The sequence below is a fragment of the Pristiophorus japonicus genome, chromosome 13 (assembly GCF_044704955.1).
Source record: "Pristiophorus japonicus isolate sPriJap1 chromosome 13, sPriJap1.hap1, whole genome shotgun sequence".
Classification (NCBI taxonomy): domain Eukaryota; kingdom Metazoa; phylum Chordata; class Chondrichthyes; family Pristiophoridae; genus Pristiophorus; species Pristiophorus japonicus.
The window spans coordinates 156,749,621-156,774,208 of record NC_091989.1 but is presented as its reverse complement, the minus strand read 5'-3'; the positions used below and the strand labels follow the sequence as shown (position 1 = coordinate 156,774,208).

General features: G+C 42.5%; 1 protein-coding gene across 1 annotated transcript in view; it reads right to left on the bottom strand.

The window, feature by feature from the left end:
• Positions 1 to 24,588, bottom strand: part of LOC139278207 (polycystin-1-like protein 2) — a 159,534-nt gene that overhangs the window by 33,687 nt on the left and 101,259 nt on the right. Inside the window, exons 17-24 of the mRNA XM_070896855.1 lie at positions 23,216 to 23,394; positions 18,364 to 18,510; positions 14,920 to 15,119; positions 12,527 to 12,732; positions 10,481 to 10,664; positions 8,891 to 9,101; positions 5,213 to 5,477; positions 4,209 to 4,293 (exon numbers count right to left, since the gene is read on the bottom strand). Coding sequence (XP_070752956.1) covers positions 4,209 to 4,293; positions 5,213 to 5,477; positions 8,891 to 9,101; positions 10,481 to 10,664; positions 12,527 to 12,732; positions 14,920 to 15,119; positions 18,364 to 18,510; positions 23,216 to 23,394 — 1,477 coding nt within the window. The remainder of the gene's footprint in view (positions 1 to 4,208; positions 4,294 to 5,212; positions 5,478 to 8,890; positions 9,102 to 10,480; positions 10,665 to 12,526; positions 12,733 to 14,919; positions 15,120 to 18,363; positions 18,511 to 23,215; positions 23,395 to 24,588) is intronic.

The following is a 24,588-nucleotide window of genomic DNA, read 5'->3' as shown; positions in this document are numbered from 1 at the left end:
GGGACAAATAGATTAAAGCTTTTCCACAGGAAGAAACCCTGGGTTAGTATAAACAGAGAGAGATTAAAGAAATTCTACAGAAAAGCGACTTCAATAAGGTATAAACTATGACATGTGACCAAAATTGTAAGCCATCTTTAGGGCGGGTTCTTGAAACAAGAAATGAGACAAAGAACTCGAAGTCTTATTGGATATCAACTTTTTAGGTCAAAAGGTCAAGATTCAGATTCAGGCCCAGCCCTAAAAATAGGTTAAAAGTGACCTCCTGGAAGCTTGTAGTTTCAGACAGAAGTAGAGAAAGAAAGAGGGAGAGAGAGAGAGGGAGAGAGAGAGAGAGAGGGAGAGAGAGAGAATGAAGGAAGCCCTAGACGATAGAAAGAATAGAATTGTTCACGTGTGTCAACCGTCTGTCTGATCAGATCAATTCCAACTATTGTTACGGTCATATGTTTTTACTGTATAACTAATGTGTTACATTGCATCTCAAACTCTGATTAAACACAATTATCCACCATATTGGTTTGCACTCGAACCTGATTATTAAAGTGACCAGAAATAGCCGTAACTTGCATTTAGATAGCGCCTTTAACCTAGTAATAGGGAAATACAAAATCAATTAGTGAATTCTAGAAATCAAATAGTGAATTTCAAGAAATCAAATAGGGAATTCAGAAGGAACTTCTTTACTCCGAGAGTGGTGAGAATGTGGAACTCGCTACCACAGGGAGTGGTTGAAGCGAATAGTATAGATACATTTAAGGGGAGACTAGAAAAGAACCTGAGGGAGAAGGGAATAGAGGGTAATGCTGATAGTTAGATGAGGAAAGAGGTCAAAGAGGTAGGTTTTAAGGAGTGTCTTAAAGGAGGAGAGGTGGAGAGTTAAAGGTGGAGAGGGAGTTCCAGAGCTTAGGGCCTGGACACCTGAAGGCACAGCCGTCAATGGTGAGGTGAAGGAAATCGGGGATGCAAAAGGGACCAGAATTGGAGGAACACAGAATTCTTGGAGGGTTGTAGGGTTAGTATTCTATTAATTTTATATGGCCTTATCCCCAGGAGGTAATGCTTTTAATGTCTTGTGAATCTGAAGCCCCAAATCTCTCTGCTCCTCCACATCACCTACTCTTCTCACATTCAAAGTATAATTATTACTTTTACTTTTTTTAACAAAAGTGTACCACCTTACATTTACTGAATTCCATCTGCCACGTTTTTGCCTATTAAACATCTCAGCAATATCTCTTTTCAGCAAACTTATTTATAATTTTGCATTTTTATGTGAGTATGAAGCAGCATAATATTGGGCTAGAAATTCCACATTTAAGAATAGCAGCGTTTTTGGGTGCTATTTGCGAATAACTGCCATTTTTTAATGTCGAAATAGCACCAAAAAAATAAGGTCTATGTTTCGGCAAAAGTGTAAAAAATGTTGGCGTAGTGATAAAATACAACCGTTTTTAAGGATGGAGCTCGATTTTTTTGCGTTAAAAATAACGCCTGCTCTGCGCATGCGCAAAAATAGGAAAAAAAAAAATCGCCCGTTTTTCATGTGACGGGTCTGCACGCGCGTGTGCAGTACACTTCCTGGTCTGGGTCAACCATTTTTAATGACCATTGTAAATTTCAGTAGATTTGTGAGTACTTCCACACAGGAGCTGCAAAATGAAAAATAGAGTCTGATTTGGAAAGGAAAAGGGCCAGGAAATTTAACCAAGACTCCAATGAGGCCCTGGTAGGTGCTGTGGAAAGAGGATGGTGCCAGATTGGCAAGAAGGGTCTTGGTAAACTTAAACCAGCAGCAATAGCTCAAGCTTTGGAATGCATTGCAAAACAGGTTTCCTCAGTGGGGTCCATCAAGAGGACTCGCCAGCAGTGCCGAAAGAAGTGGTAGGACCTTTGTCAAGCAGTTAGAGTGAGTAATGTTTTTATTTATGCACTACAATTACTTGAATTGTAAATGTGACTATCTGAGTGTGCCACGACAGCAGAAGGCCCTCTCTTAAAAATTTCTGTTTGTCATCTTTGCAGAAGGTGGTGTCCAACAACCATTGAGAGTGGATGAAAACTGGTGGAGGTTTGCCAAGACTGCACCCATTAACAGCCTTGGAAAGTAGAATCGCAGGTATTATTGGTAGGTCCCAAAGATCGACCACCTGTGCAGATGCTGGGCCCAGTTGCAGACGGAGGGCAAGTCTCGCAAAATCCAGTCAGGGTTGACACAAGTGGGCTATGCTTCAGTTTATGCGATGTACTATCATTCGTCGTGGTCCTTCAAATGAGCCTGCACTATGTGAGCCTACTCCTATCACCCTGTCCCCTCCCCTGCTGCTAACCATTCGTCTGTTCTGTTATATTTTGCAGATGTTTCACAGACATCCAATAATGAAGGAGAAGACTATGCCACCCTGCCACGAGCAGAAGTGGATAACCCCGATGACCTCAGCCAGACTGAACAAGTTCCACAGGGCGATCAGGAGGAGGACAAGGAGGAGAATGAGGAGGAGCAGGAGGCCGACAATATTTTTCATGGGGAGGAGGGGGGGGAAAGGAGCAAGATGATCAGACGGTGATATTGCAATTGTTGGAATTGCAGGCCACGGATGAACCAAGTGTTTTCAACAGCTCTACGCGCGAGGGGAGATTTCTGGGTTGTCCACGCTACGAGGTCGCCGGTCCCAGTGGGTTGCAGGAAAGCACACCCAGGGCAGCAGCAGGCCCATCTGTACAGAGGAGGAGGAGACCTGAACAGCGCTCTTCTGAAATGCAGGCTCCACGGGTGGTGGGAACTCATGGGAATGAGTGGGGAGAGTGTTCAGCTTACAAAGTCACTCCTTGAGGTCGTGGGTGGGATCAAGGGAGAAATAGCAGCACTATCTGCTGACATTAGGGAGGGCATGTCGGGAGGAATAGCAGCACTATCTGCAGGCATGTCATTGCAACATGGGAGCACATCCAGGCTGTCATTACCCAGAGGCAATGGATGGTAGCAAGTGATGCCACTCCCACTCCAATCCTGCAGGTTGATCTACAGGCTGAAGGTGGACCTTCTGGAGTGCCGTCTCCTGGCTCTGTCCCCCAACAGGCAGAGCGCTGTACCCGAGACACTAATAAGAAGCTTGGGCTCACCTGGAGTAGGGCTAAGCCTGTGGTAATGGGCAGGGCAATAAGGACGGGCGGCGCGGCGGTGTTTAAATAAGGGGGTGGGGGGGAAGAGGTGGCTGCAGCTGAAGTTTGTTTGCTGCTGCTGTTGTTGTTTTTCTGTTCTTTTGTTCTTCTTTTATTGTTATTTAAGTGATGTTAATTTAAAAGTTTAAAGTTTAATATAATTGTTTTAATTAAAGTTAAGTACAAGTGTACAAATGTTTAATAAACTACAAATTATTTTTTTCATCGAGATCAAACTTATGTAGTATCTCATGATAATGCTGTCGAATAAGCCTTCTTCTATGATAATCCAGGATAACATAAGCACTCACCACATCTGACAAAGATAGAATAGCGCCCATTCTTTAAAGGTCCTTAAATGCCCTTAAATCTCCTTAAGTCCCTAAAAACGCAGTATAAACCCGCTCCAAAGAAGCTCCATTTTCCAAGGTGGCGCTGTTAGCGCTGATTTCGATCCGACTTGACCAAGTAAGGCAAGCTTTTTCAAATCGGTAATTATCACTGTCCTTAAAAATGTCCTTATTGGGGAAACGCTCAAAAACCGCATTATTGTTGGGTTTGACCCCGAGTGACGTCACATTATTTTTTTTTAAGGACGGCATTACACCACTGGAGAAACTAGCAAAATGGCCGTAAATTTATTTAGCTCCAAAAAATGGAACTAAATCCATCGTTACGGTGGTGAATTTCTAGCTCAGTGAGTCTTACCAAGTGTTTTCTCAATTTGCCTTCAAACAAATGAAAGTGGAACGCATGCGGACGACACGAGTATCCGGATCAGATCACAAGGGCATACTATAGTTACACACTCGGGGTTCAGAATCATATTGTTAGATATTGGGCAGTATGATCACACTGATAAATGTAATGCATATGGGAGTGGAGTGACTAGCAAAGATGTACCCAAGAGAATATTGAACGCAAGATCCTAAACCTCTAATAGTTACCAATGTAGATCCACTTCCTTCCTGCACCAGTACCTGTAAAGACTGTCTGCGTGAGTTAATCCCTGACAATATTGTAATTTTAAAACTCTACACTTATACCTGATGTCAGGTGGAATGTCTGTTCACCATCATGATGATCTACTTTCCTCACAAATAAAGCGATAAAGGCAGCAACACATAAAACCTTCAAAACAAAAGGTGTCGCAGATGAAAGGAGAGCAATATTAGCCAAATAAAATTCAATTTGTTTTTAAACATAGCCACTAAATATGTTCAGTCACTTAAATCACTCAATGTTATTTTTGAAACTAATGGTTATAAATTTTCTTAATGAAAGGGGTCATTTTCCTTCCTACTTTCACAACATCATAAAGAAAGAATAAAATATTACTTGAAACATGCACTGTCAAGTGCATCTGAAATCTCAGAATAACCAAGTCAGAGATTACAATACTGCAAACATAGGCCGGCTCCTTAAAAAATGTACCCGTGGCATTTAAATGGCCACAGTTGCTTCTGAAAACCAGCAGGTAAACCATTGTTGTAATCATTTGTAATCACATAAAACAATGACAGAATTTGCATTGTAAATATATAAATCATACTTTAAAATAGCTTACATGTGACACCATCATGATATATATGTTGCAACTATTCTGTTACTGCCCAAGAGAGAGAAGATCCTCCTCACAAAGTGTATTGGCTTCGATGCTGGAAAGGCCTCTAATGTGTTCCCCATTTTCTGCTCTTGATGCTTTATGACTGTCCCCCAGCTGCACAGTTTTGGAAGGGCAATCCATGATACATCACCTACGGATTGTCTCAACCTCCTGTGGCATCTTTACAATAACTTATCTGAGCTTGCAAAGTGAGGAACTTCCTACGAAAAGCCTGGTGCTAACTCATGGCATACATCAAACTGCTATGCTACAAAGACTTTGAATAAACTACTTTTCACAGCTTATTATCCCTGTCTTATATGCAGTTTAGGTTCACACTAATTATAGTTAAAGCATTTTATAATTGCAGTCCATGTGTTTTCGGCCCCATCATCGCTGTTGAGCCGACAGATGGGAATTTAGTAGTAGTAGTCCATACATTACCTTTACTGGCTGCAGAATAAACACACTTTGGAACAGGGCTGTTGCCATGGAGATTAGCCACTTGATAGACTGGGCTTTACCATACTGCAGTCCATACAATATGGTGAAGAAGGCAGATGTAGCACTCGTTACAATCACCAGGAACCAAGCAATGTACACAAACCACCAAGGGAGCTCGCCAAAGCACCTCTGCCTAACCTCGTCCTTCTGGATGTTAGGATGAGCTGATACCCTGTTTAATCCCTTGGACAGCTCTGTAGTATTTCTGTCACAAAAAATATTTGAATAAAAATGAGATTACATTTTTACTTTTTTCAGTAATAAAGATATTGCAAATGATAAAATGTCACACGGTGCTGTGTGTTTCTTGATTGGACTTGATAAGTAGACCTTCTGATATTCAGGTATGATTTTTTTTTTCATGAATTTGAGTGAAAAAAGGTCAGCTGAAATCAGCTGTAAGAAAGTGTATTGCTTTTGGATCAACGGTAAAATCAAATGTTCTTAATAGGAAGATAGGAACAGGAATAGACGATTCAGCCCCTCGAGCCTGCGCCATCATTTAATTCGACCATGGCTGATCTGTACCTCAACTCCATTTACCCACCTTAGCTCCATATCCCTCGATACCCTTAACTAACAATGAACAGAAGTTTGGATTTAAATTTGGGCAAACCAAGACGCGTCACAGAAAATTTGACACCGAGCCGCAAAAGTAAAAATTAGCGCAGGTGACCAAAAGCTTAGTCAAAGAGATATGTTTTAAGGTGCGTCTTGAAAGAGGAAAGAGAGGTAACAAATAAAATATATAAGTAAGCAAATGGCACTTGAAATGTCTTCACAAAGTATACCACTAAAAGGAGTTGGCATGCATTATTAGCAGTATTATTAATGCCTCCCCCCGCCCCATGGGACTTCACTCAGCCTCTGTATGTGGTGCAGGTAATGGACTCTAGGTCGATGCTGCTCACCGGTACAGAGAGATACTGAAGTTCCCTTTGCACCAACCAAAAAAAAAAAGGCAGCTGTGTGGGAGAACTACAATATGCTGATACTAAACCAGGTTCAATGCTTATTTTGGAATTCAGCTCTCGGGTGATAGTTATTGGGTTTTAATCCTAAAATCAGGTGCTTGATGAAAGACACATTTTACAAATGTTATGGAAGAAAGGGTTTTTGGAAATCCACTCAATATTCTGATCAATTGCCAGTAATTGCAATATAGTCAGTAAAAAGTAGGATATATTTTCAAATATATTGAGTCAGAGTCACAAAATGCAAATCAGACACACAGGCCCCGAACTTGGTGGAAGCTAAGCCCCGCCCAAGTGCCACCCAAAGGACCGCTGAGATACCCGACGGTACCTTGTGATGGTACCTTGGGCGGCAGATTCGTGGAAAAGTCCGGGAAAGACCGCCGGGCGGCAAAAAGACTTACGCCATGAATCACGGCAGCAGCAGACGGGACCTCCCAATATCAGCGCCAAATGTAATCCTCGGCAAAGTATCGCTGAGGATTGAGTCAGGCCCAGGGATGGGGCTAAACATTTAAATTTTAAATTTTCAAACAATAAAATGAATCGACTGGAAAAACCTTCAGGGGACCCTAACCACCTGAAGCGCTAGAGAAAAAAAAAGCAAAGAAGTTTACTAACCTTTTTTTTGCAGGTCTTCTTAGTTACCGTTGAGGTTAGACCCGCCTCCACGCGACGGTCCTTCCTCCTGCTGCAGCGGACTCCCGCCCGGACCAAACTGGCAGCTCGACGGGCGGGAGGACACTTACTTGAGTTAAGTGCCAGCGGGCGGTCCCCAGCGGTCTTCCCTCCCCGCCGTCGGGAGGCTGCCATCAAACTCGCTCAGAGGGGAGACCGCCCAGAAAACTCGGCGGCAGCGGGCAGTGGGTCCACCGAGTTCGGGGCCTCACACACTGCTTAAAATGATCTTTCTCCCGTGACTTAAACAGTATACTAGTACAGGGTACACTTGAAATAAATCAATTACAGCAGTGGAGTGGGAGCAGCTCCAAGGAAATGCCCTGCAATTGTCACTAAAAAGATTGTCATTGTCTCTAGTCATGACATTATCTTTAGTCATGTTATCACCTTTGGAAGCACAATGATTACCTTTATCAATCGAAAATAACAGTCATTGTATTTGAGAAGAATTACTTTTGATTGCCAAAATACAGCTTTGTATTTGCCATGTGGTTATTTTGCTGTGGAAGGACACATTGTGTGCTTTATCTATCTTGTGCATCTAAGCATGTCACATTTTAGTGTCATCATTTTAAAAAAAGAGTAAAAAAGTGAATTATTTCCTCCTGTTTCTTTTTAACTTTGATAATCTGATCTCTCCTCAAGAGCAGGAGCTGAGATTTACTAGCTGCTGCCAATCTACAGAAATGTCTCTCAGCAATTAGCCTCTAATTGCTCTCAATACACCTACTTCAATCACTTCACCACAGGAAATACTTAAATAGTGGTCTTAAGCAGACAGGCCAAGTTATACAAACCTATCTCTTAGCAGTTAAACCCCACAACTATACTCCAGACCCCAAATTATCCGTGAGTAAGATCACAGGAGAGCAACCAATAACAGCTATTATTTTTTTGAAGCGATGTGAATTGCCGGCTCGAAGAAGTAAACATTATTTAATGTTGCTCCTTGACACATACCAGAAATGTTTATCAAACAATTGCACCATCTTTGTCAGCAATTTTCAGTCTATTAACTTTAATAGATAATGCGATATATATCCCCAGTGCTTGCCAAGGAGTGCAACAGAAATCTTATCCCGAAGGTGTTATCTAATAGGAAAAAGGCATCACTGCATTTCACATTATCTACTTATGGCATTAAATATAAGGTACATTAATTCAACACCTTACATGTGTCCAATCTGAATTAACGACCAATGGGGCCGAACTTGGTGCACTCACCGCCCGTTGCCCCCAAGTTTTCTGAGCGGTCTCCCCTCCGAACGAGTTTGGTGGAGACCTCCCATGGGGAGGGAAGACCGCTGGGGACCGCCCGCTGACGTGCAACTCACGTAAGTGTCCTCCCGCCCGCCGAGCTGCCAGTTTGATCCGGGCGGAAGTCCGCTGCAGCAGGGGAAAGGACCGCCACATGGAGGCAGGTCTAACCTCAACGGTAAATATGAAGACCTGCAAAAAAAGGTTAATAAACGTCTTTTCTTTATTTTTTTCCAGTGATTCAGGTGGATGGGGCCCCCTGAAGGTATTCCAGTGTTTTTTTTATTATTTGTTATACATTTTTATTTTTATCTGCTCCCCCCTCCCTGGGCCCAACTCAATCCTCGGCGTCACTTTGCCGAGGATTGCATTTGCCATCAAGATTGGGATCTCCCGCCCCCTGTCACCCAGATTGAGGGCATAAGTCGCTTTTTTGCCGCTGGGTGGTTTTTCCAGGACTTTTCCACGAAACTCCCGCCCAAAGTACCGTCGGGATTTCAGCGGTCCTTTGGGCGGAACTTAGCTTCCACCAAGTTCGGGGCCATATTTTTAGATGTTTCTAAAATACTTCTATTCCCATCATCCCAAAATGTGAAGATATAAAATATTTATTTTAAGGCCACGCTTTCAATTGTGAGTACAGTCCTCGCTGAATGCCAAGCTTTAAGTTAACATTTCGCAAATAACAAAATATGGCCACCGGTACCTTTCATAAGTTGTATCCTTGAACTGAGGGGAACTTCTCAGGAAATACATAATTTTCTGCACCTGATCGACAGCATGTATTTGACTGTAAGGATTCTGGAATTTGCTTACACCCATCCGATTTAAATTCTCTTCCACTTGTTGCACTAATGTCCACAGGCAGCGTTGTTGATTTTCAGCTCTTTGATTCTGCAAATCAGTTGTGGGATTTCCTGAAAGAGTAAATGTAAAACCTATTTTCTTTGCTCTATAAACTATTTTGATCCGACATTGCCGTTGACATCATAGACCAAATGCTGTCCATCAAGTGTCTTTCAGCTAGGCATTCACTATTTTGCCTTTCTGAACTTATTAGTCCAGAAAATAATTTTAACCAGAACTTCCTATCCTTAGTGACAATGCCAAGATTAAGACTTTAGTCGAGTGGCATGTAATTTCCTGCAGCACATTAACTGCCCCGTTTGGCAAAAGCAAAACAACTGCAAGGCTAAATTACAAATGATGAAAATCTGAAATAAGAACAGACAATCCTGAAATTGCACAGCAGGGTGGTCAGCATCTGAATGAACAGGTTGAAGTTCGAGCCAGAACTCCTTCAGAAGCTGACAGACACATCGTATGTTTGCAACATCAATCTGTTTAGTAGCTCCCACTTGCTGGCTGAACAAGAGGAAAACAATGTGGTTAGAATAATTTCTGTCATTCCTGTCTTTTCTTATATACGTCACACATTGGTTTCTGGATGAGGTCACCTCGTCATTATTCTTAAGTAATTTCCTAATGTATCCAAATAGAATATCTGTTTAGTAGCTCCCACTTACTGGCTGAACAAGAGGAAAATATATTGTTCCAACAAAGAAAAATGATAACTATCATTACAAAACTCTTTCAAAGTTCTGAAAAATGCACTGTGTACATAAATACCAAGATATCAATGAGATACTGGGATCGAAATTCGGTACCACCATTTGATGTGGTACCACCACCTGATGGGTGATTTTACCGCCAGGCGGTAATCACCGCCTCAAACTGCCAAATTCAGTTTTTCAGCCCAAAGCTGAGACAGCAGCGCTAAAAGTGGCGTTGTACGCTCGTCCTCGGGTGCCAATGGAGCGGTAGCTCAGGAGGCCGACTGAATTTCCCGACGGTAGGCTGCCAGCACGTGAGTTGAAAAAAAACTGAAAAAAACAGTTTCCGAAAATTCCTCTGACCCACACCCACACTTCCCCACTGGTGCCATTAATACATAAATGCTGAAAAAAATTAAAGATAACAACTTACCTTGACCGCTGGACGATACCGCCCTGGGATCCCCGATGTACCGACAGCTTTTCCAGTCAGTACAAACGCCTGCTGGTACGGCACCATACCTACCTAATTTCACAGCCGCTCGATGATGGTGGTATAGCGCACAGTGGTACCTCTCGGCATCGCCCCCAACACCCAACTAAATTTCTCCAGAGGCCAGGAACCCGCTTCCCTCCGGCGGTAAGTTCTTTGCCGCCCTTTAGCCGCCCCTCTCCAGTGCCTACGGGTGGAGTTTCAACCGAATTTCAACCCCACTGTGTTGTAAAGAAGCAATTGCCTTTACCTTCGACAGGAATGGTAGTATTTTCCTTCTCACTTTTCTTCTGTTCCTCCATACTAATCTGAAGAATATTGGCGAATATGACTAAAAGCTGATTGATATCACTGGCATTATTGGCTTCCTCTTCTAGTGCTGGTACACCATCCTTCAGTGTCCTGTAGACAAGGTTGATGATCCTCTTAATGTCCTAGATGTAAGGTAAGGAACACAGTGTCATTTGGTGGAACAGATGTGACATACTAATGGAGATTTCCCTTTGTACTTAGGCACAGAGAACCGGCTGGGTGGAGCATGTGGAGGGAAATCAGCCACGGAGGATCCTGCACCTCAATGGCGTCCACCTGATTTTATGGCCATTAATTTAAATGGGAGGAAAATCAAGCAAATTCCGTTACGGGCATGGGATCCTCTCCACCCATTGTCCTCTATAAGCTCTGCCCAGCAGATACGCTACATCCGAGCACGATAAGAGGAAATCCACCGCATTATAACAAACTGTAAATGGTTTTCACTTATATATCATTTATTTTGAGGCGCCCTGTTCAGGATATAGTTGTACCAGCTAAGAATGTGTCAGAGCTCTAAACAAGAAGCGGCCTTATTTTAACTTCTGATGGTGACAAAAATGCAACCTGTGCTAAGTAGCCTTTGATATTAGACGGGCAGAGTACAGTGGTAGCAGGAACATCAGTTTGCTTAGTTTCATGCAGTCATCCAAAACTGCCATTGCAACAGGCAAAATCCTAGCTGGAGGATAAAAAGCTGGAGTTCAGAGAATAGTTTGAATATTACATGACTTTTCCAAGTATTTTATCTAACATCTTCCAAATATATGTTATTAAGTTATTGCACGTTATTTTTTAAAATTTGTTCATGAGATGTGGATGTTACTGGTAAGGCCAGCACATATTGCCCATCCTTAATTGCCCTTGAGAAGGTGGTGGTGAGCCACCTTCTTGAACCGCTGCAGTCCTTGTGGTGAAGATACTCCCACAATGCTGTTAGGGAGGGAGTTCCAGGATTTAGACCTAGCGACGATGAAGGAACGGCAATATACTTCCAAGTCAGGATGGTGTGTGACTTGGAGGGGAACTTGCAGGTGAAGGTGCTCCCATGCACCTGCTGCCCTTGTCCTTCTAGGTGGTAGAAGTTACGGGTTTGGGAGGTGCTGCCGAAGAAGCCTTGGTGAGTTGCTGCTGTGCATCTTGTAGATGGTAAACACTGCGCCGGTGGTGGAGGGAGTGAATGTTGAAGGTGGTGGATGGGGTGCCGATCAAGCGGGCTACTTTGTCCTGGATTATGTCGAGCTTCTTGAGTGTTGTTGGAGCTGCATCCAGGCAATTGGAGAGCATTCCATCACAGTCTTGACTTGTGCCTTGTAGATGGTGAAAACGCTTTGGGGAGTCAGGAGATGAGACACTCATCACAGAATACCCAGCCTCTGACCCATTCTTGTTGCCACAGTATTTATGTGATTGGTCCATTTAAGTTTCTTGTCAATGGTGATCCCCAGGATGTTGATGGTGGGGGATTCGGTGATGGTAATGCTGCTGAATATCAAGGGGCAGTGGTTAGACTCTCACTTGTTGGAGATAGTCATTGCCTGGCACTTGTGTGGTGCAAATGTTCCTAGTCACTTATCAGCCCAAGTCTGAATGTTGTTCAAGTCTTGCTACATGTGGGCATGAACTGCTTCATTTTCTGAGGAGTTACAAATGGAACTGAACACTGTGCAATCATCAGTGAACATCCCCACTTCTGACCGGATTTTTTCCCATTAACTTAAATGGGAGGAAAATCAAGCAATCTCTGTTACTGGCACGTGGTCCTCTTCACGCCGATGACTCCATTTTGATGCTCTGAAATCTACTCTGTGACTACAAATGTTACTTGCAACTACATGGTAACTCTGTAAATGATATATTAATTGCACATCAATAATTTTATATCTGCGGTATACTCTAATAAAAAAAATACATTTTAGAACATGTTTTATTTTTGGAAAAGTACAAAAATTCTTCTCCAGGAAGTAGGAAAGGAAATGCTGACCTGCAGGAGAGACTCTGGAGTAAGGGGATGTGCAGGGAAGCTGGTGGGCAAGGAGTTCTGAGCTCTTTTATATTTCAGTGTCTTTGTCTGATCTGGCCTGGGACGGACAAACCTGAAAATCTGTACAATTCCCAGGTTGATAGGAAACATGATGAAGGCACTCTCAATCCCAATCATCAACTCCTGCAGGAAGAAACTGTATTCTGCTGAAGTAAAGAATGAAAGGATCACATCATTACACAGGAATAAATTCCAACCGTTGGAATCAGTACCCTTACAAACAACAGTTCTTTAATTGAAAAATAACAATGTTATTTTTATATAACAGCCCCAATTTTTCAAAATGACGACCGGATTATCATCTTTAACACCTTGTACGCAAGAGAACCCGCCCCCCAGTGAAGCACTGTGTCCTATTTGGTGACTTCTTTCCACAGGAAAAGTAATGAATGTTACCCCTTGCAAACATAACAATGAACACTTCCTTGATATCTTTGTGTGCACTGCACACTGCCTGATATGACAGATGTTCCCTGTATTAGCTTGGAAAGTTCATCCTGTGGTTACTTTTATCGGAAGAGCCTGTTAAATTTTGGGGTATATTTCAAATATTTTTCTCGTGTTCAGTGTCCCAGTCCACTCCCATAGCCAAGCCCTCACTCCTTATAAACCAGCGTATGCTTTTATCATCCCTTTATCGGGATAATTTCTAGCAAGTCCAGGGATCGAAGAGAAAATCTTCATCATTGTATTTCAGCTTACTGGTTGTATCAAGTGATCTTCCTCAATTTCGGAAAGCAGCAGAATAAACTGTCGAGTGAACCATGGGTAAGGTTACAAGCTACCAAACATAGCAATAAAATGAATCGTTTTCTGTGCGTGAACCTGGTTTTTAACCTCATACGTACCGTAAGAGAAAGATAAAAGCTCAATAACTTGAAACATCAAAGAAAAAAGTATACTTTTTGTCACAGACAAATCCCTGTTCCAGATATTGTCAGAAGGTCATCCTCTAGCAGATGATACAACTCTGTGACAGACTAGCTTGTGAAGTGCTGAAGACACACAGTTAGAATATTGTGTCCAGTTTTGAGTACCTTACTTTGGGAAGGAGCAGGAGATTCCCTATGATGACATTAGGAAAGTCCAGGATGCCAATGTGCTCATTTTATATGGCAGAGGAATGCAGCATAGGCAGAGCCTTCCCAAAGTCATGGTTTAGCACGGGACCTCATTCTTTAAATATAACACATAAATGAAGCTTGCAAGTGCCTGCTGTGTCCGCAAAAGTGTATGATGCAAAGTGCATCACTTAGCGAATTGGGTTTAAACCCTGCAGCAATCAGTAGTGAAACTCCAAGCCGCCAATACAGCCTTACAACATTTATCCCAACAAATGACTAGTTTCCTGTTCTTTTCTCTTATCACATTTGAACTACTTTGAATTCCTCAGAATTCTTCTCAATCAACTTCCACATATCTAATTTAACCATAGTGCTATAATTATTATATATTTATGCCACATCAGATGCACTGAGGGATCGATTTTGACCTTTGGGTGGTTGCCCAGGAGAGCAGGCCAGCCACCCACCAGTTGGACCAGCGGAGAGAGATTTTGAGGCTTGAGTCTTATTAGCATGGCTAAGACAAGCGGCACTCCTTGAACAGGCTCCCCTGCAGCTCACTGGTTGGCCAGTGGATGACTACTGCTTGGTTTGTGTTATATATGTGGACTTGTATTTACTCTGTACAGCCACCAGAGGGCTCATCCCCTGGAGTCCCAAGGGATCCCATAATCCCTTGGGAGCACAGGTATTTAAGGAGGTTTCACAGGTTGGAGAAGCACTCTGGAGACCTGCAATAAAAGACAAAGGTGCACCAGCTGGCAGACATGTAGGCCTGGGGGCAGGGGATTGGGTGGGTGCAAGGCGGCAACAATCCACAGTATTTTGCACAGCCCAGTATTTAAGCTCCTCCTGGCCCTACAAAAATGAAATCACAAAAGATTTGGTGCCATGTTTTGAAATGACCACCCATTACAGTTGAGGTCTGAAATGAAGATGGCAGCAGCCAGAGTGTCAGTGTAATCAGGGCGGTAAGCGATTCAACACCATTATCGAACCAATACTGCCATGTTTCTGCCAGGCCGGCCGGTTTCATAACAAGGCTCGCGTCTGTAGTCTCAGACTTAATTCCAAATATGTGCATCCTTTAACAATGCTACATTTCCATCAAATTATGACAAACTTCCTTGAAATGTAAAAGTAAAAATGTTACAATACCTATTAATTATATTTTAAAGTTTGGTCTCTTTGATTTCTAAGAGAATTTTTCCATTCAGAAATCTAATAATTCATAAATCAGCAAAATACTTATTCTATTATTACTGCTACCCAGTGTCGTGTGCTCCAGTGACTCATCGGGTGATGTGCCCCAGAACATGATGTTGGTCAGCATTGATCCGAGGAGAAGAGAAAAGCAGCAGGAAACTCGTTGAACTCGGGTGAAGGAACTTCTTGGGGGGCGCTCAACCACTGAAAACCAGATATGTTCATCCGTCAGGCTTTCAGCTGTCTTCATGAAGAACAGGTTTCTGGAATATAGAAACAAGGAAACGGCAACATGAATTAATTATTTATTGCCCCTAGAGTATAATGTAACATTGTCTAGCACGTACAAACAAGCAGGATTATATGTTTAAAGAATGGGTGACATTTTCTGTGATAAATTTTTGTGTTTAGAGCACCAGAGTACGAATTCAAGTGTTTCAGAGATGAAAGTTGTATGTATAAGCATTGTGGAAAAAAAATCATTATATTGATACACTTTACTACAATTGGTACACCCAAACCCTAGAACTTTGTGTGTCACATTGAAATAGCTGTACAGTCACACATAGATCTTGTAAGATGTGCTTTGAACCAATACCTCCACCAGAAACTACATGCATGTCACATTACAATGGGCTCACACAAGGAGGGAGGTAGGTCAGTCACATGGGTGCCATCTACAAAGTTCTGCACTCTTGGGAATCTTACCGCCTGGTAATAATTCTGTGCTTTGTCCAATTGTTGCTATCTTTTCACAAGAAAAGTGATAAAGGTGTTGTTGCTTGCAAAGGTGGCACCTGTCACTTGCTTGATACATCTATGGACAGCAGGCTAGCTGATCTGTCACTTAAGCAGTGGCTTAGAAGACTCCGTCTACATAAAAGCTTAGTTCTGTGGTGAACTTCACAGCTATGGGGAGAGCTAAAGTTGTCTGCAACCAGTACTCTAGATGTGGCCTATCATTTTGTACGGAGCATCGTAACATCTTTGCTTTTTGTATCCTCTCGATATAAACCCCAAAGTTGCATTATGACTTTTAGCAGTGCAGCCACTTTTAAAGTAATTCTTATTTCAGCCTGTGTAATGAGACAGGAATAACAAACGATCTCCGAGTAAAAGATCCTCTCGGAATGAGTGATCAGTATGGTTGAATTTGTAATACAGATTGAGGGTGAGGAAGTAGTGTCTCAAACGAGCGTACTATGCTTAAATAACGGGAACTACAGTGGGATGAGGGCAGAGTTGGCTAAAGTAGACTGGGAACACAGACTAAATGGTAGCACAATTGAGGAACAGTGGAGGACTTTTAAGGAGCTCTTTCATAGTGCTCAACAAAAATATATTCCAGTGAAAAAGAAGGGCGGTAAGAGAAGGGATAACCAGCCGTGGATAACCAAGGAAATAAAGGAGAGTATCAAATTAAAAACCAATGCGTATAAGGTGGCCAAGATTAGTGGGAAACTAGAAGATTGGGAAAATTTTAAACGACAGCAAAGAATGACTAAGAAAGCAATAAAGAAAGGAAAGATAGATTACGAAAGTAAACTTGCGCAAAACATAAAAACAGATAGTAAAAGCTTTTTACCGATATATAAAACGGAAAAGAGTGACTAAAGTAAATGTTGGTCCCTTAGAAGATGAGAAGGGGGATTTAATAATGGGAAATGTGGAAATGGCTGAGACATTAAACAATTATTTTGCTTTGGTCTTCACAGTGGAAGACACAAAAACCATGCCAAAAATTGCTGGTCACGGGAATGTGGGAAGGGAGGACCTTGAGATAATCACTATCCCTATGGGGGTAGTGCTGGACAGGCTAATGGGACTCAAGTAGACAAGTCCCCTGGTCTTGATGAAATGCATCCCAGGTATTAAAAGAGATGGCGGAAGTTATAGCAGGTGCATTCGTTATAATCTACCAAAATTCTCTGGACTCTGGGGAGGTACCATCGGATTGGAAAGCAGCTAATGTAACGCCTCTGTTTGAAAAAGGGGGCAGACAAAAGGCAGGTAACTATAGGCCGGTTAGTTTATCATCTGTAGTGGGGAAAATGCTTGAAGCTATCATTAAGGAAGAAACAGCGGGACATCGAGATAGGAATAGTGCAATCAAGCAGATGCAACATGGATTCATGAAGGGGAAATCATGTTTAACTAATTTACTGGAATTCTTTGAGGATATAACAAGCATGATGGATAGAGGTGTACCAATGGATGTGGTGTATTTAGATTTCCAAAAGGCATTCGATAAGGTGCCACACAAAAGGTTACTGCAGAAGATAAAGGTACGCGGAGTCAGAGGAAATGTATTAGCATGGATCGAGAATTGGCTGGCTAACAGAAAGCAGAGAGTCGGGATAAATGGGTCCTTTTCGGGTTGGAAATTGGTGGTTAGTGGTGTGCCACAGGGATCAGTGCTGGGACCACAACTGTTTACAATATACATAGATGACCTGGAAGAGGGGACAGAGTGTAGTGTAACAAAATTTGCAGATGATACAAAGATTAGTGGGAAAGTGGGTTGTGTAGAGGACACAGAGAGGCTGCAAAGAGATTTAGATAGGTTAAGTGAATGGGCTAAGGTTTGGCAGATGGAATACAATGTCGGAAAATGCGAGGTCATCCACCTTGGAAAAAAAAACAGTAAAAGGGAATATTATTTGAATGGGGAGAAATTACAACATGCTGCGGTGCAGAGGGACCTGGGGGTCCTTGTGCATGAATCCCAAAAAGTTAGTTTGCAGGTGCAGCAGGTAATCAGGAAGGCGAATGGAATGTTGGCCTTCATTGCGAGAGGGATGGAGTACAAAAGCAGGGAGGTCCGGCTGCAACTGTATAGGGTATTGGTGAGGCTGCACCTGGAGGACTGCGTGCAGTTTTGGTCACCTTACTTAAGGAAGGATATACTAGCTTTGGAGGGGGTACAGAGACGATTCACTAGGCTGATTCCGGAGATGAGGGGGTTACCTTATGATGATAGATTGAGTAGACTGGGTCTTTACTCGTTGGAGTTCAGAAGGATGAGGGGTGATCTTATAGAAACATTTAAAATAATGAAAGAGATAGACAAGATAGAGGCAGAGAGGTTGTTTCCACTGGTGGGGGAGACTAGAACTAGGGGGCACAGCCTCAAAATACTGGGGAGCCAATTTAAAACCGAGTTGAGAAGGAATTTCTTCTCCCAGAGGGTTGTGAATCTGTTGAATTCTCTGCCCAAGGAAGCAGTTGAGGCTATCTCATTGAATGTATTCAAATCACAGATAGATAGATTTTTAACCAATAAGGGAATTAAGGGTTACGGGGAGTGGGCGGGTAAGTGGAACTGAGTCCACGGCCAGATCAGCTATGATCTTGTTGAATGGCGGAGCAGGCTCGAGGGGCTAGATGGCCTACTCCTGTTCCTAATTCTTAAGTTCTTATGCAAAGAAAGATGAAAGACCAAAAAAGCACAGATATTTAGGAAGAACAGAGAAAAAGCACACTAATCCAATGTATTTTATTTATTACTGGAAACCCGTCAGTTCCTCATCAGAGGCTGCAAGGACGATCTTGTCTGGTATGTTTTCATCAACGTCGATTCCCAGCCATGAATTGCAGATGAAGTGCCATTGCTGGCCTGCTTCAATATCCAGAACAGTCACACGATTTACATACCTGCAGGTTTAAGTAGAGCTGTGGGTCATAAACTGCAGGATCAAGCAGAAAAGGAAGAAAACAGCTCTAAAAATTGAAGACTGCCTGCATAATGAATTACGCATTTTGATTAACACGATGACATGTGCAACCCACTGAAATGTACAACCTGTGAAATGTACAACCTGTGAAATGTACAACCCAGTTAAGAACATAAGAAATAGGAGCAGGAGTAAGCCATATGGTCCCTTGAGCCTGCTCCACCATTCAATAAGATTATGGCTGATCTGATCATGGCCTTAGCCCCACTTCCCCGCCCGCTCCCCACAATCCCTTATCCCCTTATCTTTTTAGAAACTGTCTATTTCTGTCTTAAATTTATTCAATGTCCCAGCTTCCACAGCTCTCTGAGGCAACGAATTCCACAGATTTACAACCCTCTGCGAGAAGAAATTTCTCCTCATCTCTGTCTTAAATGGGCAGCTCCTTATTCTAAAATCATACCCTCTAGTTCTAGTCTCCCCTATCAGTGGAAAGATCCTCTCTGCATCCAGCTTGTCAAGCCCCCTCATAATCTTATACATTTCGATAAGATCACCTCTCATTCTTCTGAATTCCAATGAGTAGAGGCCCAACCTACTCAACCTTTCCTCATAAGTCAACCCCCTCATTCCCGGAATCAACCTAGTGAACCTTCTCTGAGCTGCCTCCAAAGCAAGTATATCCTTTTGTAAATATGGAAACCAAAACTGCACGCAGTATTCCAGGTGTGGCCTCACCAATACCTTATATAACTGTAGCAAGACTTTCCTGCTTTTATACTCCATCCCCTTTGCAATAAAGGCAAAGATTCCATTGGCCTTCCTGATCACTTGCTGTACCTGCATACTATCCTTTTGTGTTTCATGCACAAGTACCCCCAGGTCCCACTGTACTGTGGCACTTTGCAATCTTTCATCATTTAAATAATAACTTGCTCTTTGATTTTTTTCTGTCTCATACTTTCCAACATTATACTCCATCTGCCAAATTTTTGCCCGCTCACTTAGCCTGTCTATGTCCTTTTGCAGATTTTTTGTGTCCAACTCACACATTGCTTTTCCACCCATCTTTGTATCGTCAGCTAACTTGGCTACGTTACACTCAGTCCCTTCTTCCAAGTCGTTAATATAGATTGTAAATAGTTGGGGTCCCAGCACTGATCCCTGCGGCACCCCACTAGTTACTGGTTGCCAACCAGAGAATGAACCATTTATCTTGACTCTCTGTTTTCTGTTAGTTAGCCAATCCTCTATCCATGCTAATATATTACCCCCAACCCCAGGAACTTTTATTTTGTGCAGTAACCTTTTATGTGACACCTTGTCAAATGCCTTCTGGAAGTCCCAAATAAATCACATCCCCTTTATCCACCCTGTTTGTTACATCCTCGAAGAACTCCAGCAAATTTGTCAAACATGACCTCCCCTTCATAAATCCATGCTGACTCTGCCTGACCAAATTTTGTTTTTCTAAATGTCCTGCTACTGCTTCTTTAATAATGGACTCCAACATTTTCCCAACCACAGATGTTAGGCTAACTGGTTATAGTTTTCTGCTTTTTGTCTGCCTCCTTTTTTAAATAGGGGCGTTACATTTGCAGTTTTCCAATCTGCTGGGTCCTCCCCAGAATTCAGGGAATTTTGGTAAATTACAACCAATGTATCCACAATCCCTGCCAATCTTAAGACCCTAGGATGCAAGCCATCAGGTCATGGGGATTTAACTACCTTTAGTCCCATTATCTTACTGAGTACCACCTCCTTAGTGATTATGATTGTGTTAAGTTCCTCCTCCCCTATAGCCCCTTGGCTATTCACTGTCGGAATATTGTTAGTGTCCTCTACCGTAAAGACTGATACAAAATATTTGTTCAGAGTTTCTGCCATCTCCATGTTCCTCATTACTAATTCCCCGGTCTCGTCCTCTAAGGGACCAACATTTACTTTAGCCACTCTTTTCCTTTTTATATACCTATAGAAACGCTTGCTATCTGTTTTTATATTTTTTTTTTAATAGTTAAAGCCACTCACTTAGGAACCAGACTGTACAGAGGAATTTGATACAAACACATAAAGCATTTGTATCATAATACTGCTGTGTCATTTCCAAGTTAAAGAATGTAATGCTTTCTATTTTAAGGAAAGACCAAAATAAGGCTTATAACTATTTTGATATATAGGACACTACCAGCTAAATCTCTGGTGTGTTTCTGGTCTGCAACATTACTATGCATGGTGGTGAGTTTTAAAGTTTTTAAAAAACTTTCACAACTATTAACTTCAAGAGGACATAGACAGGCTGGTGGAATGGGTGGACACGTGGCAAATGAAATTGAACGCAGAAAAGTGTGAAGTGATACATTTTGGTAGAAAGAATGAGGAGAGGCATTATAAACTAAAGGGTACAATCCTAAAGGGAGTGCAGGAACAGAGAGACCTAGGGGTATATGGGCACAAATCATTGAAGATGGCAGGGCAGGTTGAGAAAACATTTAAAAAAGCTTACGGGATCCTGGGCTTCATAAATAGAGGTATAGAGTACAAAAGCGTGCAAATTACGATGAACCTGTATAAAACACTGGTTCGGCCTCAACTCGAGTATTGTGTCCAATTCTGGGAACCACACTTTAAGAAGGATGTGAAGGAGTGTGCAGAAAAGATTTATGTGAATAGACTGGAGAAGCTGGGGTTGTTCTACTTGATGCAGAGAAACATAGAAGCATAGAAAATAGATGCAGGAGCAGGCCATTCGGCCTTTCGAGCCTGCACCATCATTCAAATGATCATGGCTGATCATGCAACTTCAGTACCCCACTCCTGCCTTCTCTCCATACCCCCTGATCCCTTTAGCCGTAAGGGCCACATCTAACTCCCTTTTAAATATATCCAACGAACTGGCCTCAACAACTTTCTGTGGTAGAGAATTCCACAGGTTCACAATTCTCTGGGTGAAAACATTTCTCCTCATCTTGGTCCTATATGGCTTACCCCTTATCCTTAAACTGTGACCCCTGGTTCTGGACTTCCCCAACATCAGGAACATTCTTCCTACATCTAACCTGTCCAATCCCGTCAGAATTTTACATGCTTCTATGAGATCCCCTCTCATTCTTCTAAGTTCCAGTGAATATAAGCCGAGTCGATCCAGTCTTTCTTAATATGTCAGTCCTGCCATCCTGGGAATCAGTCTGGTGAACCTGTGCTGCACTCCCTCAATAGCAAGAATGTCCTTCTTCAGATTAGGAGACCAAAACTGCACACAATACTCAAGGTGTGTCCTCACCAAGGCGATTGAGAGGAGATTTAATAAAGGTGTTCAAAATCATGAGAGGTCTGGACAGAGTAGTTAGAGAGAAACTGTTCCCATCGGCAGAAGAGTCAAGAACCAGAGGACACAGATTTAAGGTGATTGGCAAAAGAACCAAAGGCGTCATGAGAAAAAAAAAATTTACGCAGCGAGTGGTTAGGATCTAGAATGCACTGCCTGAAAGGGTGATGGAGGTAGGCTCAACCTTGTCTTTCAAAAGGGAGTTGGATAAGTACCTGAAAGAGAAAAATGTACTGGGCTACGGGGAAAGGGCAGGGAGTGGGATGGCTGAGGTGCTCGTACAGAGAGCCAGCATGAGCTCGGCGGGCCAAATGGCCTCCTTCTGTGCTGTAACTATTCTATGATTCTATGATCCCAGTGGTAAATCAGTCCTCTTGTCTCCTAGTTTCCTGATTCTCAGAACACCAAGTAAAATAGAAAACTACAGAACCTGAATCATAAGAACATAAGAAATAGGAGCAGGAGTAGGCCATACAGCCCCTCGAGCCTACTCCGCCATTCAATAAGATCATGGCTGATCTTCGGCCTCAACTCCACCTATCTTCCCGATCTCCATATCCCTCGATTCCTCTGGAGTCCAAAAATCTATTTACTCAACCTTGAATGTACTCAACGAATGAGCATCCACATCCCCGGGGCAGAGAATTCCAAATATTCACAACCCTCTAATTGAAGAAATTCCTCCTCATTTCAGTCTTAAAAGGCCGGCCCCTTAACCTAAGGCTATGCCCCCTAGTTCTAGATTCTTCAGCCAGGGGAAACAACCTCTTAGCATTTACCTGGTCAATTCTCTTCAGAATCTTCAATAATAGAAATCTTACCTGTGAATTGGACTGTTTCCTAAGACAAAAATCATACCGTGTCTCTTTAAAAATCATTCTAGTATATTTTATTTTCATATATACAAATCATACCACTTTGTGGCATATAATTACTTATATTCAAACAATATTTTATCCATTTGGATAGAGTCCAATCCATTTAATGATCCAACGTTGTCTCACCTTACACTGCACTTCTCAAACTAACAGTGCTTTAACAACACCTGATATCGAACCCTAACCTTGTCTAGGATATCATTATCTTATGCTGGTCCCTTCCAGTGACCTATTTGTCATTGTTCAATTCAGTCCTCATTCTTCTGTGATACACTTCAGTTCGTGTTTTCTTTATGTGATGATCAATACTTCCTCCTATTTTAGTTTTGTTCCTCTATATCGTTATAGGTCTTATGAGCCTAACAAATGCTGTCAGTTTGGCTGACAAATAGATATGCAGAACCTGGGCTGCAAAATATTTTGAGAGAGTTAAATGACTCCAGTTTAGGAATAAATACATTATGATGAATGGCACTTACCAAGAAGGGCTGGATCCTGAGTTGTCATGCCATAATCTTATGGACTGAAGATCCCCCAGTGAGAAGAACGTAGTAAGAAGGAATTCATCGACTCCCCCTCTCTCAAAGACAGGTTTCTCAGAGTCAGTCAGGAAATGAGGGTCACTATGTCCCTCTGAGCCACTGAGCAGAATTACCACCTGTTTTACCGCAACAAAGAGAAATCAGAGAGCAACACATCTCTAAGTATTTACATACACAAATTATATAGAAAGATCTTGCATTTATCTAGTGCCTTTCACATCCTTAGGATGTCCCAAAGCACTTCACAGTTAATTTGCAGTGTAGTCGTCACTGCTGTAATATAATGAAACGGCAACCATTTTGTGCACAGCAAGCTCCCACAAACAGCAGTAAGACAAAGTACCAGATAATCTGTGTTGGTGGTGTTGCTTGAGGGATAAATAATGGCCAGGACACCAGGAAAAATCCCCTACTTTTCTTCGAATATTGCCAAGGGATCTTTGATGTCCACCTGAGGGGGCAGACAGGGGCTCGATTTAAATTCCCATCAAAAAGATGGCACCTGCAACAGTGCAGCACTCCCTCAGTACTGCACTAGCCTATTTATATGTTTTATATAGGCCCGGATTTTGCAGCGAAGAGACGGTGCTCGCCACTGATCTCGAAGAAAGCTGCCCACAGATATTTATTCATCTCTGTGGCATCGATTTCACCTTTGCCAACATTAATTTGATTCTGGCACCAAGTCTAGGGTTCTCCATAGTACAGCAACAGTGATGTCTGTAAAGTCCTGTCCCCTCAGTACAGATTCACACGTGGCATGTAGTGAAGTCAAGGTCACTCTGGACCTGCACCTTTATTTCACAGTTCTGGAATGCTGCACTTGCCTGAGACCTGTCCTTATATACCTGTCTCTTGCAAGTGCACCCCTGGTGGTAAGTTATGCTGGTGGTTACAGGTCATATCTTATTACAGTCATGTATAGCATGTTAGGATACAGTTATATATAATAATGTAAGATTCATGACATCACCCTCCCCCAAGGTCTTATTGTCTTTATAGGTTCAGTCTCTCAGGTGGTCTACGCTCTCGCGTGGAGCGTCTGAGTTGTAGTTCAGTTGTTTGCCTTGGTGTCTGTTTTTCTTTGGGTGTGGTTGCTGGTATCTCGCCTGGGCTGTCTGTTTCGATTGGTGTGATTGTTGTTGACTCGCCTGGGCTGTCTTGGGATTGCCCTTTCCTCAGGTTGTTCCCTCTGTCTGTCCACCAGGTGTGGTGCGAGTTCCACATTGTAGTCTGCCTCTGGTTCCGCAGTGTTGTTGGTAAATCTGCTTTTGACTTGGTCTACATGCCTCCGGCAGGTTTTGCCATTG